A 20,737-nucleotide genomic window follows, 5' to 3' on the forward strand; every position below is an offset into this window, starting at 1 on the left:
TTCTGATCACTCATGTGCCATTGATTGTCCCCTTCTGATCACTGACTCACTTTTTTTTGGGTTCTACGGCAGGGTAACAGACTCCGTTAGAGCGGGGATCAGCAGCTTGCTTCAGTTTCACTCTGCACTGCAGCCAGCATCGATCAGTATCAGGTATCGGAGGATGTCTTATTTGCGGGGGGTGCTTTTTTTAATTGTTTGAGCAAAAATCGGGGGGTGGCTTATTTGATGGGAATGCCTTATCATCGGGGAAACACAACATGCATAGTTCTTGCATTAACCATCTCACTGGGAGCAAGCTTAATGCATCCTTGATTGTCCTCATATAAGACAGTAGGCTGTGATTCTGGTAGTCCAAAATCCTTGAGTAACTGATGTAACCAAACGACTTCTTGACTGGCATAGGCAGCAGAGATGTGTTCTGCTTCTGTAGAAGACAAAGCCATCGAGTTCTGTTTTTACTGGACCAGGATATAGGACTGTTTCCTAGTTTGAATAAATAACCACTTGTAGATTTTCGTGTGTTGTGGTCGCTTGCCTGGAGTCCATAGATCCTACGAGTTACAGGTCACCATTTGCTGACAACTTCAAACTTAAATCTTTTGTGTGTTTGAGATACCTCATAAGGCTTTTGATTGCATTCCAGTACATTTGACATGGTTTATCCACTCGCCTGCAGAGTAGTGACATGGCTGATGCAATGACTGGACCTGTGATGATTGCAATATATAAAGGTGCCCCCACTGCTTTTCTGTACTGGTCATTGGATGGCAGAAGAACTTCTTCACCTTCCAGTTTTTGGATAAGCTGTATCCATGGGTGTGGTTGCTCCTTGGGCCTCCGTCATGTGGAACTGTTGAACAATCAAATCAATTTTTGTACACTGATTCAACAGAAATCCGCCACCCTTTTCACGCTGTACGTTTATTCCTAGATAATATGTCACCTCACCAAGGTCTTTAGTCTCAAAATGTTCATTAAGCATTGCAGTCAACTTTGCAAGTTTATCATTCCCTTGGTGAGCAATATTCAAGTCATCCACATAGACTAATAGATACATCCATTCACCATCTATGTGTTTAGAGTATAGGCGTGGGTCTGCTTTGCTTCTTGTAAATCCTTTATCCAGAAGAACTTGGTACATTTTTAAGTTCCATGCTCAAGCTGCTTGTTTAGGTCCATATAGAGATTTTTGCAGTTTGCAAACTAGATGCTCTTCTCCACTTTTTACATACCCTTCTGGTTGTGGCATGTAAATGTCCTCTTCTATATCACCATTAAGAAAAGCTGTCTTGACATCATGATGTTTCATATTCATGTTCTGTACAGCTGCCACTGTCAGTGTCCTGAAAGCACTTTGTTTAGCAACTGGACTTGTATCTACAGACTTGTCCTTCTGAGTTACATTTGGCTTTAAAAACCCATTTGCATCCTACGACAAGTTTACCTTGAGGTAGCTCTGACAATGTCCATGTCCGGAGTTCATAAAGTGATATCTCTTCCTCCGCAGCTCCAATCCACATTTGGTTTTTATGTGGTGGTGGATTTTGCATATCTTCCCATGAACCTGGTTCACCCTGAATTGCTATGCGAGCAATATAAAACAAATTATCAGCTGGAATACCTTTACTGATTCTTGCTGATCTTCTGACTGGAGTCAGGTCTGGTTCAGTTCCAGGTTTTAAATTGGCTGCAGTACCTTCTGTTTCTGCTTCACTTTGTTCTTGTTTTTCTTGTATCTCAGGTGTGGATTTTTCCTCAGTATGAAGATTTTGTGTCAGTTCTTGAAACTTTAAACATACAGAACTTTCATCAATAATCACACTTCTGCTGATTGTAACCTTGATGTAGAATTCTGAAACCTTTTTGTGTTTCACTGTAACCCACAAGTAAGCCTACCTGTGCACATGCATCCCATTTTGTATGTTTTTCTTTTGGAATGTGCACATTTACTTTCGAAAATTCTGTCTCAAATCTGGTTTCTTTCTGTTCCACAGTGGAGTTTTTTCTGTTGCTTTTCCTGGTAAGCGATTTTGGAGATTTCATGCAGTCATGATAGCTTCTCCCCAGTAAGTGGTTGGCATATCGGCAACAAAAAGCATGCTCCTTCCACTCTCACAGAGTGTCCGATTTACTCTGTCTCCAACTCCATTTTGTTCCGGGTTATATGGTACAGTAGTCTGGAACATAATTCCATGTTTTCTAAGAATAGCTTGGGTTGTACCACTTGTATGTTCAGTACCGGTGTGTGGAGTACTCTGGGCATTCCGCCAAACCTATTGTATATTTGAGCTAGATACTGTACTACTAACTTCTCTGGTACCTAATCTTTGTTGTACAGCAAGTAGATGTGGTGTATCTGGTGTAATCATCAATAAAAGTATTTTTTTTTTCTTTACTAGAGTTATGGTTTTTATTGGACCACAAAAATCTGAATGGATTAAGTCCAGAGGTTTGTTTTGCTTTGGAAAAGTTTTTCTTGTCATCTTTCCTTTAATGCAGCTTGTACTTGTCATGACTAGGGTAGCTTGCACCATGCCCTTCAAACCTCCCCCCTCCCCCCTTAACAACCTCTTTACACTTCTCCTTGCCAGCCCCTTCCCTCAAATAAAAACTCCACACCTGCGTACATTTAAAATAGCTGGCAAGCAGCCGTTTATTTAACATAAATTAACATTTTAACAATACCCATAAATGAACTTAGCATGTAAATAAATATTACAACAGAAACAAACAAACAACCAATCAACAAATAAATAACATTTAACCACCTGAGCGTTACACTGAGGTCTAGATTTCTGTACCAAAAGTGATCCACTGTTTTTCATGAAATTTTTTTTTTAAATTGTAGCCCGCTGGATGTGCACAGCGGGACCATGGAGGTAAGGATGTGACAAAATTACGGGGTTAACCATATAAAATAACAACCTTATAAATTAACCCTTAACTAACCACCTTATCAACTCTCGCTTAACCCCTTATTCACCAAAACCAAGTCCAACTATAACCAACCATTTGCACCCAAAACAACTAGGTTGCCGGTCCAGAAGGTAAAGTCTGCCACACCACCACCTTTCCATAAAACAAAACCACCAAGCCATTCTGCCCCCCTAGCAGCACAGCACCACCTCAGGGGCCTCCACCGTTCACCACTTAAAAGAGGGGGGGTTCACTACCACCTTGGGCGCCCCCCCAACCGTAATTAACCCAGAACTCTTACCTTCCACCAAACCTCAACCGCCACAGCGTACGGGTGGGAACTCACACCCGTGCACCCCTCCAAACCCGGATCGCTCTTTGCACCCCATCTTGCAAGCCCAGACACCACAAATCTGTCCCAACATCATTCAGATGCACCCCGTCCAGCCTGAGAAAACGCCACGTGTCCTCTTCCAACTCCCTATGCCTGACCACCACTCCACCATTCATAGCCATGAACCTACCCACCTCCTTATTTACTTTAATCCTGGCTTTATTGATTCTCTCAATGGACCTCGCCCCCCGCCACACTGACCGCGCCACCATATGTGACCACACAAAAACCGTCCCAGGAAACTCCACCTTCAGTCTCAAGAAATCCAAATATCTCTGACTAAACCTTTTATAGCTCTCTTCCCCAGATCCTTACCCCCAGCGGGCATAACTACCACATCCAGCGCTCTATCCAGTGCCGCGCACTTCCCAATCTCCGGCACCATCCGGCTCCACAGCATGCCGCGCACTCCAATCCATCGAACCATCACCTCGTTCCTGGAAAAACCCAATTGACGGCCCTCTGGCCTAACATCCGCCCTTTTCGCACCCCACCAGACGTAGGAGTGCCCGACAATCCAAACCAAACATCGCTGTTCACCTAAAAAACAAACAAATAAATAACCACACTTCTCCCATCCCACCCAAAACACTGACCCCCAACCACAACACCCTTCCAGCACCTCAGCCCCTGTTAACCCCTACAACATATGAGGCCTGACAAATAATCTGAACCTATTCGACTCCCACCTCCCTATCCTTCTAATAGCCTCCTCCCCCAGACCCCATCTAGCCACCTCTGTAGCAGCCCCGATCCGAAAGAAATGGGAAGAAAAGGCTTCCCCATCCCTACCCAACAATTTCAAACATTAAATTGAAACCTTGACAAGAAGGTCCCATCCTCATGTAACAATAGGGGACCGCCCTTAGTCCCCCTCACCTTCATCAACTCCTCCACCGCCTCCACCGGACAAACCCTGGACTCCCCCCCCCCTATTCTGAAAACCCTCACCATAAGACCTTTACCGCTCTGGTCCACCTGTCCCACTGCAAACGAGACAAAGCATCAGCAATGACATTGTACACCCCCGGAATGTGTCGTGCAAAGACAAAAATATTATGTTGCATACATCTTAGCACCAAATGCCGCATCAATCTAACCGCTGGCACTGATGACACCGAGAATTTGTTCACCGCTTGCACAACCCCCATATTATCACAATAAAACCTAACTTTTTTGTTGGCCAGCTCCCCTCCCCACAACTCAATTGCCAAAACTATCAGAAACAACTCCAGTACCACTAAATCCTTCACCAAACCACCCTCCACCCATGATTTGGGCCATACTCCTGCGCTCCACTTGCCTCCAAAATACGCCCCAAACCCAGAAGCACCCGCAGCATCCGTGAACAATTCAAGATCAACCGCCTCAACCGGCCCCTCTAACCACAAAGCCCTGCCATTAAATGATTCCAAAAATAGCTTCCAAATCTCCAAGTCAGCTCATACCTCCCGGGGACAAACAAACGAAATGCAATGGCGCTTTCACCCCTGCCGTAGCTGCCGCCAAGCGCCTGCAGAAAATTCTACCCATCCTAATCATCCTGCAGCCAAAGTTAAGTTTGCCTAGAAGGGATTGCACCTCCTGCAAGAGCATTTTTTGCCTCCCGCTCGCCTATGCCACCTCCGCTTTCAAATCCACAAGCTTATCCCTCAGTAGCCGACTCTCCATGGCCACCGTATCCAATTCAATCCCTAGAAACGTCAACACTGTCACAGGCCCCTCTGTCTTATCCTCTGCTAACGGCAGCCCACACTTCTCCACCACATGTTGCAATCATCATAAAGTCATTCAAATAATGAATAACCGAATCCACTTCTGCCACTGATCGCACCACCCATTCCAAAAACGTACTAAATTTCTCAAACAAAGCGCAAGAAATGGAACATCCCATCGGCAGACAACAATCAACAAAATAATCCCCCTCCCACTTGCACCCCAACAGACGCAGGCATTGTGGATGAACCGGCAGCAACTGAAAGGCAGCCTCAATGTCGGCTTTCGCCAACAGTGCACCCCGCCCATATTTTTTCACCCACAAGATCGCCGTATACACCACAGCGCAAGCCTCGGGCTGAATTCCATCATTAACCGATTCCCCCGGCGGAAAGGACAAATGATGAATCAAACGAAACTTACCTGGCTCCTTCTTAGGCACTATGCCCAACGGTGACACTATCAAACCCTCCAACGGTGGCTCTTGATAGGGGCCACACATCCGACCTAGACTTACCTCTTTTGCCAGTTTCTCCGAAACCACCTCCGCAGGCCGCAGTGCCGACTTCAAATTGCGCGATTCCTTAGGTACCCCCCCATCGCACTCGGAATCCAAAAACCCTCCGAAAACCCCTCCTCGAACACCCTAGCTGCCTCCTTATCCGGGTACTTACCTAAAAAGGGGCGCATCTTTTCTTTGTTGCCACACCCGAAACATTCATGGCGAAATCTACAACCCCCCCCCCCCCCCGAACTTACATCCGCCCTCATTGAAGAGCCAACAAAGCCCCTTCTTTCTACCGGCCGGCGACCCAGCTGTCTGCTGACCGCTGGCCCCTCCTGGAAAAAACTGCGTCCCCCCCCCTCCAAACCTAGGACCAGACATCAACTTCATCCAAAGTCCTATATCTTTATGATCCCAGCGCAGCGACTGCCTTACCGCTTTCCTTTGACGGAACTACTCGTCATAACGTAACCAAGCAATCCCGCCAAACATTCTGTGTGCTTCCCTAATTGTGTTTAAATACCAAAAAAGCGAAGCACATAAATCCGGCTGTTCCTCTCCCAACACACTCGCCAAAATGCTAAAGGCCTGCATCCAATTCAAAAACGTACACGGTATCATCCTATGCCGACGCAACTCCCTCTCCTCCTTATGCCTTTCCCCTTCCGCACTCTTATCCAAATTAAACCTCTCCAAAGGCAGTAAAGATGTCAACATACTCACCTTTTAAAATCCATTCCCGGACGTCCTCCTTCAGGTGTGCCCCCAATGGACCCTCAAAACACACGTAAACTTCCCCCTTCGCCGCATCTCCAATTCCCACCTGCTCTCCTTGTGCACCTGCCCATAGACAGCCCCCCACTTGTCCCCCCCCTTTGTACCCCCCTGCCCAACCACCCATAAACCGTCATATTAGGCATCCCTTTTTCCACCCCCCACCCCCCCCATCGGCTCCCCCAGTGTCCTACCTGGCAGATACGGGTCCTGGGATCCTGCCACGGCTCTGGAAGGGCCCGGCACAGCTGCCAGCGCCCGGCCCACGTCCTCTTCTTCCGATGTGGAGAGTTCCCCCTCCGATCGGGGAACTTCCGCCTCCAGATCCTCGTCACTTCCAGGTTCTTGCGATGACGCGGCGCAACCTCTCGCGTTATATCCGGGCGACGCGTCTTCCTCCATGACACGCGGAGCGGCCGCCATCTTGGACACGCCATCTTGGACACGCCTGCACTCCCGGCCCGGCAGGACGCCGAGCTTTCACCGCCACAGGACCACGGAGGTCCTCCTGGACATCCCAGGCTGCGTCCTTGGAACGACCAGCCACTCTGCTCCTCCACCGCGCCACCCGAGGCCCCGGCTTCAGGTAAGGCCCAACCACAGGCCGCACTCGCCCAAGGGGAACGGGGGCTGCGCTCCCTGCCAGCGGCAGCCCCCCTCTTGTAAACCGCCTTCCTGGGACCTCCTGCACGGAGGCCCCCAGCACTGGATGAGGTCCCAGCCAAGACCTCATCATGCTGCAAACGGGGGCTATGCCCCCTGCCAGCCACAGCCCCCCCTTCAATCACTACCCTTCTCCTCCCCGAAAGCCGCGGGGCAGCAGCCCCAGGTGAGGCCTCCCCTCTCAAGGCCTCACCTGGGTCAGAGTGGGGGCTATGCTCCCTGGCAGCCGCTGCCCCCACACCAAAACTCCGCCGGCGACGGGGATTCCTCCCTAGAACCGGCAGGACCCCGCGCCACCCAAGGCAACGGCTTCAGGTAAGGCCCAACCACAGGCCGCACTCGCCCTAGGGGAACGGGGGCTGCGCTCCCTTCCAGCCGCAGCCCCCCTCTTGTAAACCGCCTTCCTGGGACCTCCTGCACGGAGGCCCCCAGCACTGGATGAGGTCCTAGCAAAGACCTCATCATGCTGCAAACGGGGGCTGTGCCCCCTGCCAGCCACAGCCCCCCCTTCAATCACTACCCTTCTCCTCTCTGGCAGCAGCAGCCCCCACACCAGAACTCCGCCGGCGACGGGGATTCCTCCCTGGAGCCGGCCCAGACCTAGGCAAACGGCGCCCGGCTGACCTGCTAGGAGGGTCCCTGCAGGGGCTCCCAGATTGGCGCTGAGTTCTGGAAAAAGGTTCTGGGCTCAGGGGCACAGGAGCCCTAGCTCTCCGAGGCAGCAGCCCCTCTAACCTATCCTGCTGCTGTTCCCTAGGGGCCCCCCCAACTGCTTCCGCTACTCTATCTCGCAGCCAAGCCTCACCTTGTGAGGCCGCCGCAGCCCTAAGTTGCCGCATTAAGGCATCAATGGACTCCATAATGCCTACCTGCAAAATTTCTACTCTCAAATTTCTTCTCTCCCAAAAAATGTGCTGAACTTCCGTTCCCCTATCTTTTTATCTACTAACACTCCACCCCCTTAAACTTTCCCCTAACCTCTCTCACTCCCTCCTCCTTTCTGAAATTCAATCTTACTCCTGCCCCCCCCTTTCTTTTCAGTGCAGCACAAGCACTCCTGTCATGTAGCCCCTACGCAAATTTCCCTGCTGCGGGCCTCTCCTTATTTGGTCACACTTATTTATCTTTATACCACTTGCATATTTATTCTCAACTTTTTCTTTCATGTGTTATAGGACTTCTGAGACCAAGTCGTCTGTGCCAAGTGTGGATGCAATTTAAATGTTTCTCCTCTTTAGTTACATTAACCATTTCACTGCAGTTCAGCTGATAAAGTTCATCTCTGATTTTAGCTTTGCAAGTAAATAGTCCCCTTTTATAAAACAGCTATCACCTTGGAATGTTACCGTGTTACCTTGCTTGGTGAATTTCTTCACTGACAAAGATTGCTTTCAGGATCAGGCACATCAGAACATTTCTCACAGGTATCTTTCAGGTGACATCTCTGGAAACAGGACAGTAAAGATAACCATCACCTATTGCTTCTGATTTCATTATATGTCCATTAGGTGTGGTAATGTTTTCTGTTTTCCTTTGATCAAGTTGAGTAAAGAAATTTCTTTCATTGGTCATGGGACTTGTAGCCCCAAGTCAACACACCATGCTTGCATGGAAGAGATTCCATTTTAGAGCCAAATGCATACTCCTTTGTTTCTTCTTTTACATCCCTGGCTTGTTGTGATATACTTTGTTTTCACATCCTAGCTTTCCAGATTCTACAATCTGCCATTAAGTGTCCTGTCACACAAAACATTCACGTGTTTCAAGTTGCATATTACTGCTTTTATTTCTGTTTTTCACTTTTAGAGCAGTCTCTGGACTGGATACACTTTCATTATTCATGCTTTCAGTTTGGCGCTTATATGCATCCACAAGCTTGCCTTTACCAAATGCCAATGTCAGTTCATCATCTGGTCTTGTATTAAGTTCTGTGACAAGTGTCTGATAATCTTCAGGTAATCCTCTCAGTAATAATGCTGCAACGTGAATGTTTTTTATAACTTCTTCAATACTTTTCAGCCTTTTAACTGTTTCTAGGGTATGCCTTTTATAATTGTGCATATTCTGGACATTTAACAATTTGGTCTGATACATTTTTCTGATTAAATACAGTTTATTGCTGAGATAAGCTCTTTCATGTACATTTTGCAATTCCTCCCACATATCTTTAGCAGTTTTTTAGTTACATATATGTATGATTTGATCATCTATGCAAAGGGAGATAGCGCTCTGAGCTTTCTGATCTTTTTCTATCCATTCATCTGTGAGCTGTTCAGGTCTGGCTTCATCCATACATTTCTATATCTTCTTTTATTAGCAGCATTTTCATCTTGAATTTTCAGGACTGGTAGTTCTGATTTGTCAGATTGGCTATAGAAAGCTTTGCTGAAGAGGTCCTGACAACTATTTATTATATTTCCTTATCTTTCTCTGTATCTTGCACGTATTTGCTATAGCTTACTTTATCCTGATATCCTGGATATATTACTCCTTATCCTGGGCCCATAACCTGTTAGAATAATGACTTTCTGTGGCACAGCAAATAAGCAGTCAGCCTCCACTGTACTTACCTCAGAGAGGAACCTTGAACTAACAAAACTTTATTTCACAACATATCAGCATACACAGAACACTGCCATCTAGTGTAAAAAACTTGCATTACACTTAGAACATCAACATTTTTACAAAACAAACCTGTATTCTAACATGGAGCAGCCATGTGAGGTGGTGGGTCAGAAAGGTAAGTGGGACAAGAACTGTGGAGAATTCACATCAGTGAACGTCCTTTTCCATGTTCAGAGTGCGGGAAATCATTTACTGACAACTACAAACTTCTCACACACCAGAGAATTCACACAGGTGAACGTCCCTTTTCATGTTCAGAGTGCGGGAAATCATTTACTAGATACAACGCACTTATCGGGCATCAGAAAATTCACACCGGTGAACGTCCTTTTTTATGTTCAGAGTGCGGGAAATCATTTACCACTAACACTACACTTCTTAGGCATCTGAGAATTCACACCGGTGAACGTCCTTTTTCATGCTCAGAGTGCGGGAAATCATTTACTACCCACACTACACTTCTTAGACATTTGAGAATTCACACCGGTGAACGTCCTTTTTCATGCTCAGAGTGCGGGAAATCATTTACTACCCACACTACACTTCTTAGACATCTGAGAAGTCACACCGGTGAGCGTCCTTTTCCCTGTTCAGAGTGCGGGAAGAATTTCCCTGAGAAAAGTTATCTTCTTCTACATCAGAAAACTCACACCGGTGAGCGTCCCTTTTCCTGTTCAGAATGCGGAAAAAGTTTCAGAGACAAACAAGCACTTCAAAAACACCAGAGAATTCACACAGGTGAACGTCCTTATTCCTGTCTAGAGTGCGGGAAAAGTTTTATTCAGATTGGACATTTTCTTATGCACCAGAAAAGTCACACAGGTGAGCGTCCATATTCATGCTCAGTGTGTGGGAAAAGTTTTAGTGGGAAAAATGGACTTGTTAGACACCAGAGAGTTCACACCAGTGAGCGTCCATATGCATGCTCAGAGTGTGGAAAAAGTTTTAGTTATAAATCATCACTACTTCGTCACCAGGCAGCTCACACGGGTGAGCTTCCATATTCATGTTCTGAGTGTGGAAAAGCTTTCACTGCAAAGGCATCACTTCTTACACACCAATTGATTCATACGGGTGTGCGCCCTTATTCTTGTTCAAACTGCGGGAAATCATTCACTACCCACAATACACTTCTCAAACACCGGAGAATTCACACTGGTGAGCGTCCATTTTCCTGTTCAGAATGCGGGAAATGTTTTAGACAGAAACTAACACTTGAACAACACCAGACAATTCACACAGGTGAACGTCCTTATTCCTGTTCAGATTGTGGGAAATGTTTTTTGCAGAATGGAAAACTTCTTATTCACCAGAGAAGTCATACAGGTGAACGTCCTTATTCATGCTCAAAATGTGGGAAAAGTTTTAGTGGGAAAAATGGACTTATTAAACACCAGAAAGTTCACACAGGTGAGCGTCCATATTCATGTTCCGAGTGCGGGAAATGTTTTGCTGTAAAGGCATCACTTCTTACACACCAAGTGATTCATACGGGTGTGCGCCCTTATTCCTGTTCAGAGTGCGGGAAATCATTTACTAGCCACAATACACTTGTCAAACACCGGAGAATTCACACCGGTGAACGCCCTTTTTCATGTTCAGAATGCGGGAAATCAATCATTTACTAGCCACAATACACTTGTCAAACACCGGAGAATTCACACCGGTGAACGCCCTTTTTCATGTTCAGAATGCGGGAAATCATTTACTCAAAACCACAAACTTCTCACACACCAGAGAATTCACACAGGTGAGCGTCCTTTTTCCTGTTCAGAATGTGGGAAAAGTTTCAGACAGAAACAAACACTTCAACAACACCAGAGATATCACACTGGTGAGCGTCCTTATTCCTGTTCAGAATGTGGGAAAAGTTTTTTTCAGAATGGACAACTTCTTATTCACCAGAGAAGTCATACAGGTGAACGTCCTTTTTCATGCTCAGAATGTGGGAAAAGTTTTAGTGGGAAAAATGGACTTGTTAGACACCAAAAAGTTCACATAGGTTAGCGTCTTTATTTATGTTCCGAGTGCGGGAAATGTTTTGCTGTAAAGGCATCACTTCTTACACACCAAGTGATTCATACAGGTGTGCATCCTTTTTCTGTTCAGAGTGTGGGAAATCTTTTAATTTAAAAGAAAGTATTGTTAGATATCAAACGGTTCACACAGATGAGTGTTCAGAGTGTGGGAAATCACTCCCAGCAGGGAGATTTTCTAACCCCCAACCTGTGTATTGCCCAATTGTTATGCATTGTATACTGATATGTTGCAAACTGATTCATCCTGATTGACACACTGATCATCCTGACAAAACTTGGCGCTACAAGCTTGTAACTATATTAATACAAAGACAACTGCGCCAATTTATGAGCTATAAAAAAGGAGCTCATGTCCATATTAGGACAACCCTACCAATACACGAGCAACGAATGGGCAATCGTGTCAATACAAGGAGAACCCTAGCAATAAACAAGCACCAAATGGGCAATCTTGGGTGAAAGCAATGATAATGTGACCTTTATAGCTCAATGTTATTTTCTTATTATAGATTTGTGGATATAATAATTATAGAAGGGGTTCCCTGAAGACCTGAAAGTTATTTGAAGGGTTCCCCATGATACAAAATATCAAAGAAAGGCTTCTCTACAGCTTGTCATCTTCCAATATCTTTTTCTCTTACTAAGTCCCTGAAAGGAAACTCAAACCATTGGATGTTACTCAGAAATGTTCATTGACATTCATTAAAAAACATGGTGGAAACACAACATCAACTGTTCCCAAGTATAAATTAGGAGATTAGGTTTACATTTTATATTGCGAAAATCACCTGGTACATTGTTCCACCCTTCACCTCACCTTTCTGTCTTGATCACCGCTGATGGAAATAGGAGTGGGAATGGGAACGCAGAGCCTCCCTGGATACCTATGTCACGCATCTCTGGCTGCTCCTTCTTTGCATGCCCTAAGTACTGGCGAGAAGGAAGCCCTTTCTTTAATGGAAGAAAAATATTTCCAACCTCAACCTAGAACGAGGAAATGTACAAAACCAATAATTTCATTGTTAGGCCATTGTCAGAACATAAAAAACTCATTGCTGGGGGCGCATGCGCGTGGGCTGACGGATGGACGTGATCTAGTTCGGCTCCGCGCGGCTTCGGGCTTCTATCTAAAAAAGTAGCGTATCCTACGGATCAATCACTCAACTTCCAACCCCAGGTGTGATCCGACTGTATTGGGAAGAAAATCAAATGGGTCCAACATCCAAATCGTTTTTTTTTTTTACCAATGGAGCTATCTTGAAATTCCAATTGCTCTATTTCCAGATTTTCTAAATCTAACCAGTGTAAGCAGGAAAGATCAAGTTCTTCAGATTTGGCTTTATCTGGAGAAGTAAGAAAACATGGGATTGTCTCCCTAAAACTATAAAACAATAGTTGGAGCTCATCTCAGGTATGCCATCTTGTGGACAATCAATATATTGCACCAATTTATCTTTTTATTATAAAACACTCAAATTCTATCATTTAATATGTTCTCTCATAGAACATTCCCAACTCCTATTAATTCAACCCATGAAGTAAATATATAACAAACTACACTCACTAATATACCGTTTAACTAACTTTGATTTGTTAATGCCAATCTATAATATGAATTCCAATGATTTTTAATGATGAATCTATTTATTATAAAGTCTATTCAACTTACTAACCTGCTATCTAGAACTCTGGTCCTTGATGTAAGTTCAGTTTCTGATCTTCCATTCTACTATTAGTGTCACCTATTGGGTCAATATATCAAGTGAGTTATTGGCTTTCAGTATCTGTACTTACTATGATCTGTATGAATTGTAAGGTCCCCTGAGGAAGCTGGTTAGGGCGAAACGCGTCGGGGGAGACCATGAATATACAACACGTATCCTGACCTAGTAATCTTGTTTAGGATGAACATCTAATATAAACACATCAAAATACTTACTGCTAGAGATTGTGTAGCATGTGGTGAAAACAAAAAATATTCTCCCCCATTGTGTTTATAAAATTATATATATTGTTATGTTTGTACCACCATTTTATATGAATTAAATAAAAGATTTTATCTAGTTTTAATCAAGTTTGCAGGTTATGGTGTCACCAACACCATAACACAAAATGACTGCTAGCCTTACCTGATTATTTATATCTGAGCTTTCATCCAAGCACATGGAGTAACAGGCTGCCTTCTGTAAGTCAGTGGTGATAACATGACTTGCCATGCGCTGGACTCCATCTATAACAGGATTTCTGCTAAGTGGCATCTCAGAGATACATTGAATAATTTTATCCTTGTTTAGGAAATCATGAAAAAAGGGAATTACTCCCAGACAACATGGCCGTTTTTATAATATCCCCAGAACATCAACATTTTTACAAAACAAACCTGTATTCTAACATGGAGCAGCCATGTGAGGTGGTGGGTCAGAAAGGTAAGTGGGACAAGAACTGTGTAGGGATTTGAAGGCAAAGCACAGGAGCTTGAATTTGATTCTAAGGTGAAATGGAAGCCAATGAAGAGAACTACAGAGAGATGTAGCGGAAGAAGAGCGGAGGGAAGGATGGATGAGTCTGCCTGCAGCATTCATAATATATTGTAGAGGAGAGAGTCGGGTTAGTGGAATGCCAGCGAGGAGGAGGTTACTGTAGTCCAGTTGATGATGAGTGTGTAAACTCAAAACTGCCCCCCCCAAAAAAAATCCTGCAGCGCAGTTTATCGGTCCAGAGGTCTGTTCCACTCAGGACAGCGAGTTAGGCGCTGCCATCTTTCCTGCTTCTTCTTCTTATGTCCCCTGATGCAGTCGCAAGATCAAGTGACGTAGTTTGGGGAAAAAAACTTGCTGATCCCAATGCGCCTGCGTTTTGAGTTTAGGTACACTTTAAGTGTGAGCTCCCTGAGAGTGGGTGTGTCAGCTGTGCCCCGCCCACCTTGTACTGTACTGGGATAATCCCGCCCCTTGTACAACTGCAGCAGCATGAGAGCTGTGTCTGTGTCCATGCTGCTGTCATTACCCCCACTGTGTAAAACTTCATATCTCTCACACCAATTGTTGTACAAATGTGAAAATTTCAAGTACACAAGGGACCCTGAGAGTTGATAATAAACTTTATTTCAGCCCCCTAAACATACCAATTTGCCTGATAGGGGGTTTCAAACATAAAGTTCTAAAAGGAATCAGGGATCTTTTCTCATTGGAGTGGACCAAAAGTAAAAATAAAACTATTTACTTGCACAGAACCATGACATATGTCACTACATTTATTAAAAAAACCCAAAAGATGCGCATATGTGAGATCGCCATCTTTTTTCTTTCAATGACAGAAAAGTCCCTCCTGCACATGCCTGATTTTGGACCCCAAGCCGGCTCCTTCTTTGCATGCCTTAAGTACTTGCGAGAAAAACGCCCTTTCATTAATGGAAGAAAAATATTTCCAACCTCAACTATGTGGTGTGAGATTGTCAATCTTTTTCCCCCATCTAGGCCATCTTATCCTGCACCTGTGCAGTGCGAGATAAGGTGACGTAAGAAAAAGAACCCAGAAGAAGGGTGAAGAGGATGGCAGTGGGGGCCGGGCCGATGAAGGATACCTGTCACAGAACTAGAAATGTCATACTACACTACCCTGTCCCCTTCACTGTTTTGAACCCCAGTTTCTCTGGAATAAGGAAATGTACAAAAGCAAAAATTTCATTGTTAGGCCATTGTCAGAACATAAAAAACTCATTGTTGAAGATTCCCAGCACCTGAACCCCCATTTCTCAGGAGCGTGGGGGTACAGGTGAACAAAACTAGACGTACAAGTGGGGGACACCTGTGTCTAACACCCTCTTGAATTTAATTATTAGGCCTTTGTCAGAACATAAAAAACTCTGCCCATCCAAATCCACCCTGTGACACATTGCTGGAGGCTTTAACGCCTGAACCCTAATTTCTCAGGAACAGTGAAAGTGGGGGTACAAGTGAACAAAATTAGATCTGAAAGTGGAGGACACCTGTGGCTAACACCCCCTAAAATTTCATCATTAGTCCAACTGCACTGCACTGGAGGAGAGGTGTGGCATCCTCAGCGTCCTCTCTTTTCTCCTCCCCCCACCACGATCATTTGAGAAGGAGAGATGTGACAGGCTCAGTCTGCCCTCTCCTCACATCTCTCTCTACAATCATCAGCTCTGCACCTAAAGAAGTGATGGATTGTGTGAGCCTGGAATACTGGTACTTACGGGGTAGTGATGTTGTGACAGTCCTGCACTAGTGTGACAGTCTGTGATGTCCTTTACTTCCTCCCCCACCACTATGTACAGTATGTGCTGTAGATATTCTAAGGTATTAAGCTAAGGCTTACTTTAGGGGTAGGGCTTATATTTCGAGCTTGCTGGAAAACAGCCAAAAATCCTGCTAGGGCTTACTTTTGGGGGGTGTCTTATTTTCGGGGAAACACGGTATAACAGGATTTCTGTGGCATCTCAGAGATGCATTGAATAATTTTATCCTTGTTTAGGAAATCATAAAAAAAGGGAATTACTCCCAGACAACATGGCCGTTTTCATAATATCCCCATTAGAGAGGGGCTTACCATGTTTTGCTACAAAATTTTATCGCTCTTTTCCTGGATTCTCTATGGCTCTCTATGACAGATGTCAATAAGTGTGGATGTCATTCATGCATGTACAGCAATCGCTCTATGACAGAACCAATCCATGCTCCTGACTGGGTATAGCAGACTGGTAGTCCTGTCCCTGGGCTGTGTAGCTCTGTTCTGTGTCTTCAGCTTTCATATTGTACTTCCTACATCTAGACACATCAGCTTCAATACACATCACATCAATACACGCTGCCCCTCCTCCCCACAGCCTGCTATTCTGAGGGTTAACTAATGGAGAAAGGGAAACTCCACATCTAGCATGGCTGAGAGAGGGACAATAGCACAGCCAATGAGAGGCCAGCGAGGTGGGTGCCCACAGAGAGGCCTACGAGTGCCCCCTCTGGCACGTGTGCCATAGGTTTGCCACCACTGCTCTGGAGCATAAGTGTTAAACACCAGGACCGCAGAATGAATCTGGCCCTCGTGGCCATTTTACGTGGTCCATGTTAGCTTTGCTGTGACCGTTGCAGGAACGGAGAAGAGAAAGCGGAGCCTGCTGCAGGTAGGAGGACCCGGCCAGCTGTCCTGGAGCCTGCTGTAAGATAGCACTGCATTATGAACTGCTTCAGGACCTTGGGCGGGGGGGGTAATATAGTCTAAAAATCTGAAAAGAGATATATATTATAATAAATATATATGTAATAAATATATATGTATAAAAATATATATGTATTTTCATATTTTTATACTATATTTCTGTGTATTAATATATAATTATATAAATATATATATTTTGTGACACCAATGCAGGATTGGTGGTGGAATGGAGGTATATTTGCCCAAGATTCTTTTCCTGTGTGAAGTAGCAGGTGGAAGGCCTTGCTTTACTTGAGTCAGAAACTAAATAGGCATGAGAGGAACTACACAGTGGTAGAGAAGGAGTGTTTGGCCATCAAGTGGGCTTTAGAATTACTCAAATATTATTTGTTGGGTTGGAAGTTTCAGTTAGTCACTGATCATGCCCCTCTGAAGTGGATGAACCTGAGCCGAGAGAAACATAGCAGAGTGACAAGATGGTTTCTGGCCCTGCAGGCTTACAATTTTACATAATTTTATGTAACACCAATGCTGGATTGGTGGTAGATGTTTGAAAAATGCATGTAAACTGTAAACGTTTCTTCCACATTTATATGCGTTTAATGTACTTTTACAATTTTTACAAGCCATTGTAATCTTTTTAAGAAAGCTTACATTGAAAACAATGAGCTCAATTACTCTTTTTTTGGTTGGGCCCATAGCTTGATGCCTTGTGCAGAACTCCAGCAGAGTGAGCTGAAGGGATCTAGGGGAGCTGAAGGGGTCACTGGAGTACCAATCTTAACGCCACAAAACCTGCAGGCAGAAGCTGATACTTCATCGCCGCTAGAAGTCTGGCTGGCACGACCTCCTGAGATGTAGGAGCAATGACAGTTGGAGGTGAAGGAGTCAATAGAGATGGAAGAAGAGACGATGACGTGGTTTCACCTCCTTCAAGAGAACGCAAGTACTGCTCCCACTTTGGTTTGTGGTTCTTGCGCATGTGGGAAAGCAGAGATGTTGTACTGGAGATGTCTGTCCTCTGCGGAAATCATTTACTAGATACACCGAATTTCTCAGCCACCAGAAAATTCACACTGGTGAACGTGCTTTTTTATGTTCAGAGTGTGGAAAAACATTTACTACCAACACAACACTTGTTAGCCATCGGAGAATTCACACTGGTGAACGTCCTTTTTCATGCTCGGTGTGTGAGAAGAATTTCACTGAGAAAAGACATCTTCGACGACATCAGAAAACTCACACAGGTGAGCGTCCCTTTTCCTGTTCAGAGTGTGAGAAAAGTTTCAAAGACAAACAAACACTTCAAAAACACCAGAGAATTCACACAGGTGAACGTCCTTATTCCTGTTCAGAATGCGGGAAAAGTTTTAGACAGAAGGAAACACTTCGACAACACCAGAGATATCACACAGGTGAGCGTCCTTATTCCTGTTCAGAGTGCGGGAAATCATTTACTAGATACAACGCACTTCTCACTCACCAGAAAATTCACACCGGTGAACGTCTTTTTTCATGTTCAGAGTGCGGGAAATCATTTACTGAAAATCACAAACTTCTTGCACACCAGAGAATTCACACTGGTGAACGTTCTTTTTCATGTTCAGAGTGTGGAAAAACATTTACTACCAACACTACACTTGTTAGACATCGGAGAATTCACACTGGTGAACGTCCTTTTTCATGCTCGGTGTGCGGGAAGAATTTCCCTGAGAGAAGTTATCTTCTTCAACATCAGAAAACTCACACAGGTGAGCGTCCTTTTTCCTGTTCAGAGTGTGAGAAAAGTTTCAGAGACAAACAAACACTTCGAAAACACCAGAGAAATTTGTATTTATTAGAATCTAATTTATAAGACGAAAAAGAATGTAGGTGGTAATTCCACCAATAAGAGGAAACAAGAGAAAAAAAAACTTCACAGGGGTTGTAACCATCTCCTCCTTACTAAATCCTAAAATAAAAAAAATGTGTTATAGTTGAGAATGTTTATCTCCTTTATGGGGAAACAATTATTATTAATAATAATAATATTAATAATAATAAACAGGATTTAGAACATATTGTGCAGTTCTGTACATCAAATAGGCAATATTCTATTATATTATTTTTTGGTACAGATATGATTAGTATGTACTTGTTGACCTTGCAATAAATATGGAACACAAGGACACACATAGCATGGGGGTTATTGTGTGTAATTATAAAATATTTTCTTATTACCTCCTCTGCTTCCAGTTCTAGTAATGTCTCCTCTCTACTTCCTCCCAACTCACCTTTCACCCGGAAATTCTAATTTCTACCATAGATTACATCCTGTGTGCGACAACATCACTTCCTGTTTATTCTATACCCTCAGAATAGGTTTGGTACCACCTTGTGGATAATAACAAATCTGCAGACTTCATTTTCTAATTGTCTCATTTGAGCGGGAATTTTTTTCCCCGTTAGAGCAAATATATTGCCTCTTCATTTACAGGACACAGAGGGGAGTTAGGAGACATGGAACACAAGAGAAAGGAGTGTAAAATCTATTATATTAAGGAGAATGGAGGTGAGAACCTGAGGACACTGGAGAGGACTGAATAATTCCCCTTCAGTTACGGAGAACATCTTGCTTGGTTTGCAGTAAAGAGAAAGTGAAACAAGTCTATGCAGCTCAGTCAGCAATGACAGACACCTCAGTCTTTCATGTGGCGATATCATCGATGCTCCCGGCATATTTTGGTGACCAAGGGTACAGGGCAAGGATGGAGATGAGGGCTTAGTTTGCTTACATTGTATTTTTGGGGAAAGAAGAATATAATATGGTGGTCATGGGAACATTCCCTGTGGTATTTGTAGTGGCTACATGTATGTCTCAAGTATCAGCTGCCACCTTTGCGACTCTTTGTGTCACCAATGAATGGCTCCGTGTGCGTGTTACATAATTTACGGTCATTTATTAAAAAAAAAGACAGAAAACTGATTTTTAGTGTACGTTATTTATTCCTAATGAGCCCAAGGCCAATTAGCAATGATCAGCCATGACCAAAAGGATCACAGGTAAAAGGTAAATTCAGCAACGGGTCGTCGTATTGCGGTGAACATGCCACCAGGACTGTACTGTATGTCGATTTGTCAATTGTATCATACAGTGTGTGTTCTCTGGTGCCGAATTAGATTTCCTTTATGTGTAAAGCTTTTCCCACACCCTGAACATGGAAAAGGTCCCTCGCGCGTGTGAATTCTCTGGTGTAAAAGAAGTGCACTTTTCTCTTGCCACACTCTGAACATGTAAAAGGGCGCTCACCCGTCTGCCTTCTCCGGTGTGTATTAAGTTTTCCTTTTTCGGAAAAACATTTACCACATTCTGGACAGGAGAAAGGATGGTCACCAGTGTGAATTCTCTGGTATTTAAGAAGGTGTACTTTCTGAGTGAAGCATTTCCCGCACTCTGAACATGAAAACGGAAATTCACCAGTGTGAATCCTCTGGTGTGTAATTAGGTTTCCTTTCTGAGAAAAAGATTTCCCACAATCTGAACAGGAAAAGGGACGCTCTCCAGTGTGACTTTTTTTGGTGTCGGAGAAGGTGTGCTTTCTGGGTGAACCTTTTGTCATGGTAGGAGACATTGGACCCAAGAGAAAAGGAGTGTAAAATCTAATATATTAAGGAGAATGGAGGAGAGGTGAGAACCTCAGGACACTGGAGAGGACACAATAATTCCCCTTCAAGTACAGAGAATAGAGGAGAGGTAGGAGACACGGTACACTGGAGAGATGAACGGTCAATGTCTTGGGATTAAAAAAAGAGGCTGTATGTGATCAGTTGTATCAATGGAACTGATCCCTTGAAACTGGCTTACCCTTTAAGGAACTGGAAGAGGTGACCTTTTTATCACTGATGAAGAATGAAGGATATCACTGTGACCTTAAACCTTCAAACAAT

General features: G+C 44.2%; 3 protein-coding genes across 3 annotated transcripts in view; 1 reads left to right on the forward strand and 2 right to left on the reverse strand.

Moving 5' to 3' along the window:
• LOC140339137 (uncharacterized) overlaps window positions 1-20,737 on the reverse strand; it is a gene marked incomplete in the record, with an annotated part of 145,177 nt that overhangs the window by 100,508 nt on the left and 23,932 nt on the right.
• On the forward strand, window positions 6,709-18,665 carry LOC140339843 (uncharacterized). Its single transcript, XM_072424742.1, is given in 4 exon segments — window positions 6,709-7,286; window positions 9,736-11,209; window positions 11,211-11,669; window positions 17,877-18,665. Coding segments are annotated over 4 exon segments (3,300 nt in total).
• The window catches only part of LOC140339143 (uncharacterized), a 3,153-nt gene continuing 2,206 nt past the window's right edge, over window positions 19,791-20,737 (reverse strand). Inside the window, exon 2 of the mRNA XM_072423726.1 lies at window positions 19,791-20,355. Coding sequence (XP_072279827.1) covers window positions 19,966-20,355 — 390 coding nt within the window. The 3' untranslated portion in view covers window positions 19,791-19,965. The remainder of the gene's footprint in view (window positions 20,356-20,737) is intronic.

The sequence above is a fragment of the Pyxicephalus adspersus genome, chromosome 10, assembly GCF_032062135.1.
Source record: "Pyxicephalus adspersus chromosome 10, UCB_Pads_2.0, whole genome shotgun sequence".
NCBI lineage: Eukaryota > Metazoa > Chordata > Amphibia > Anura > Pyxicephalidae > Pyxicephalus > Pyxicephalus adspersus.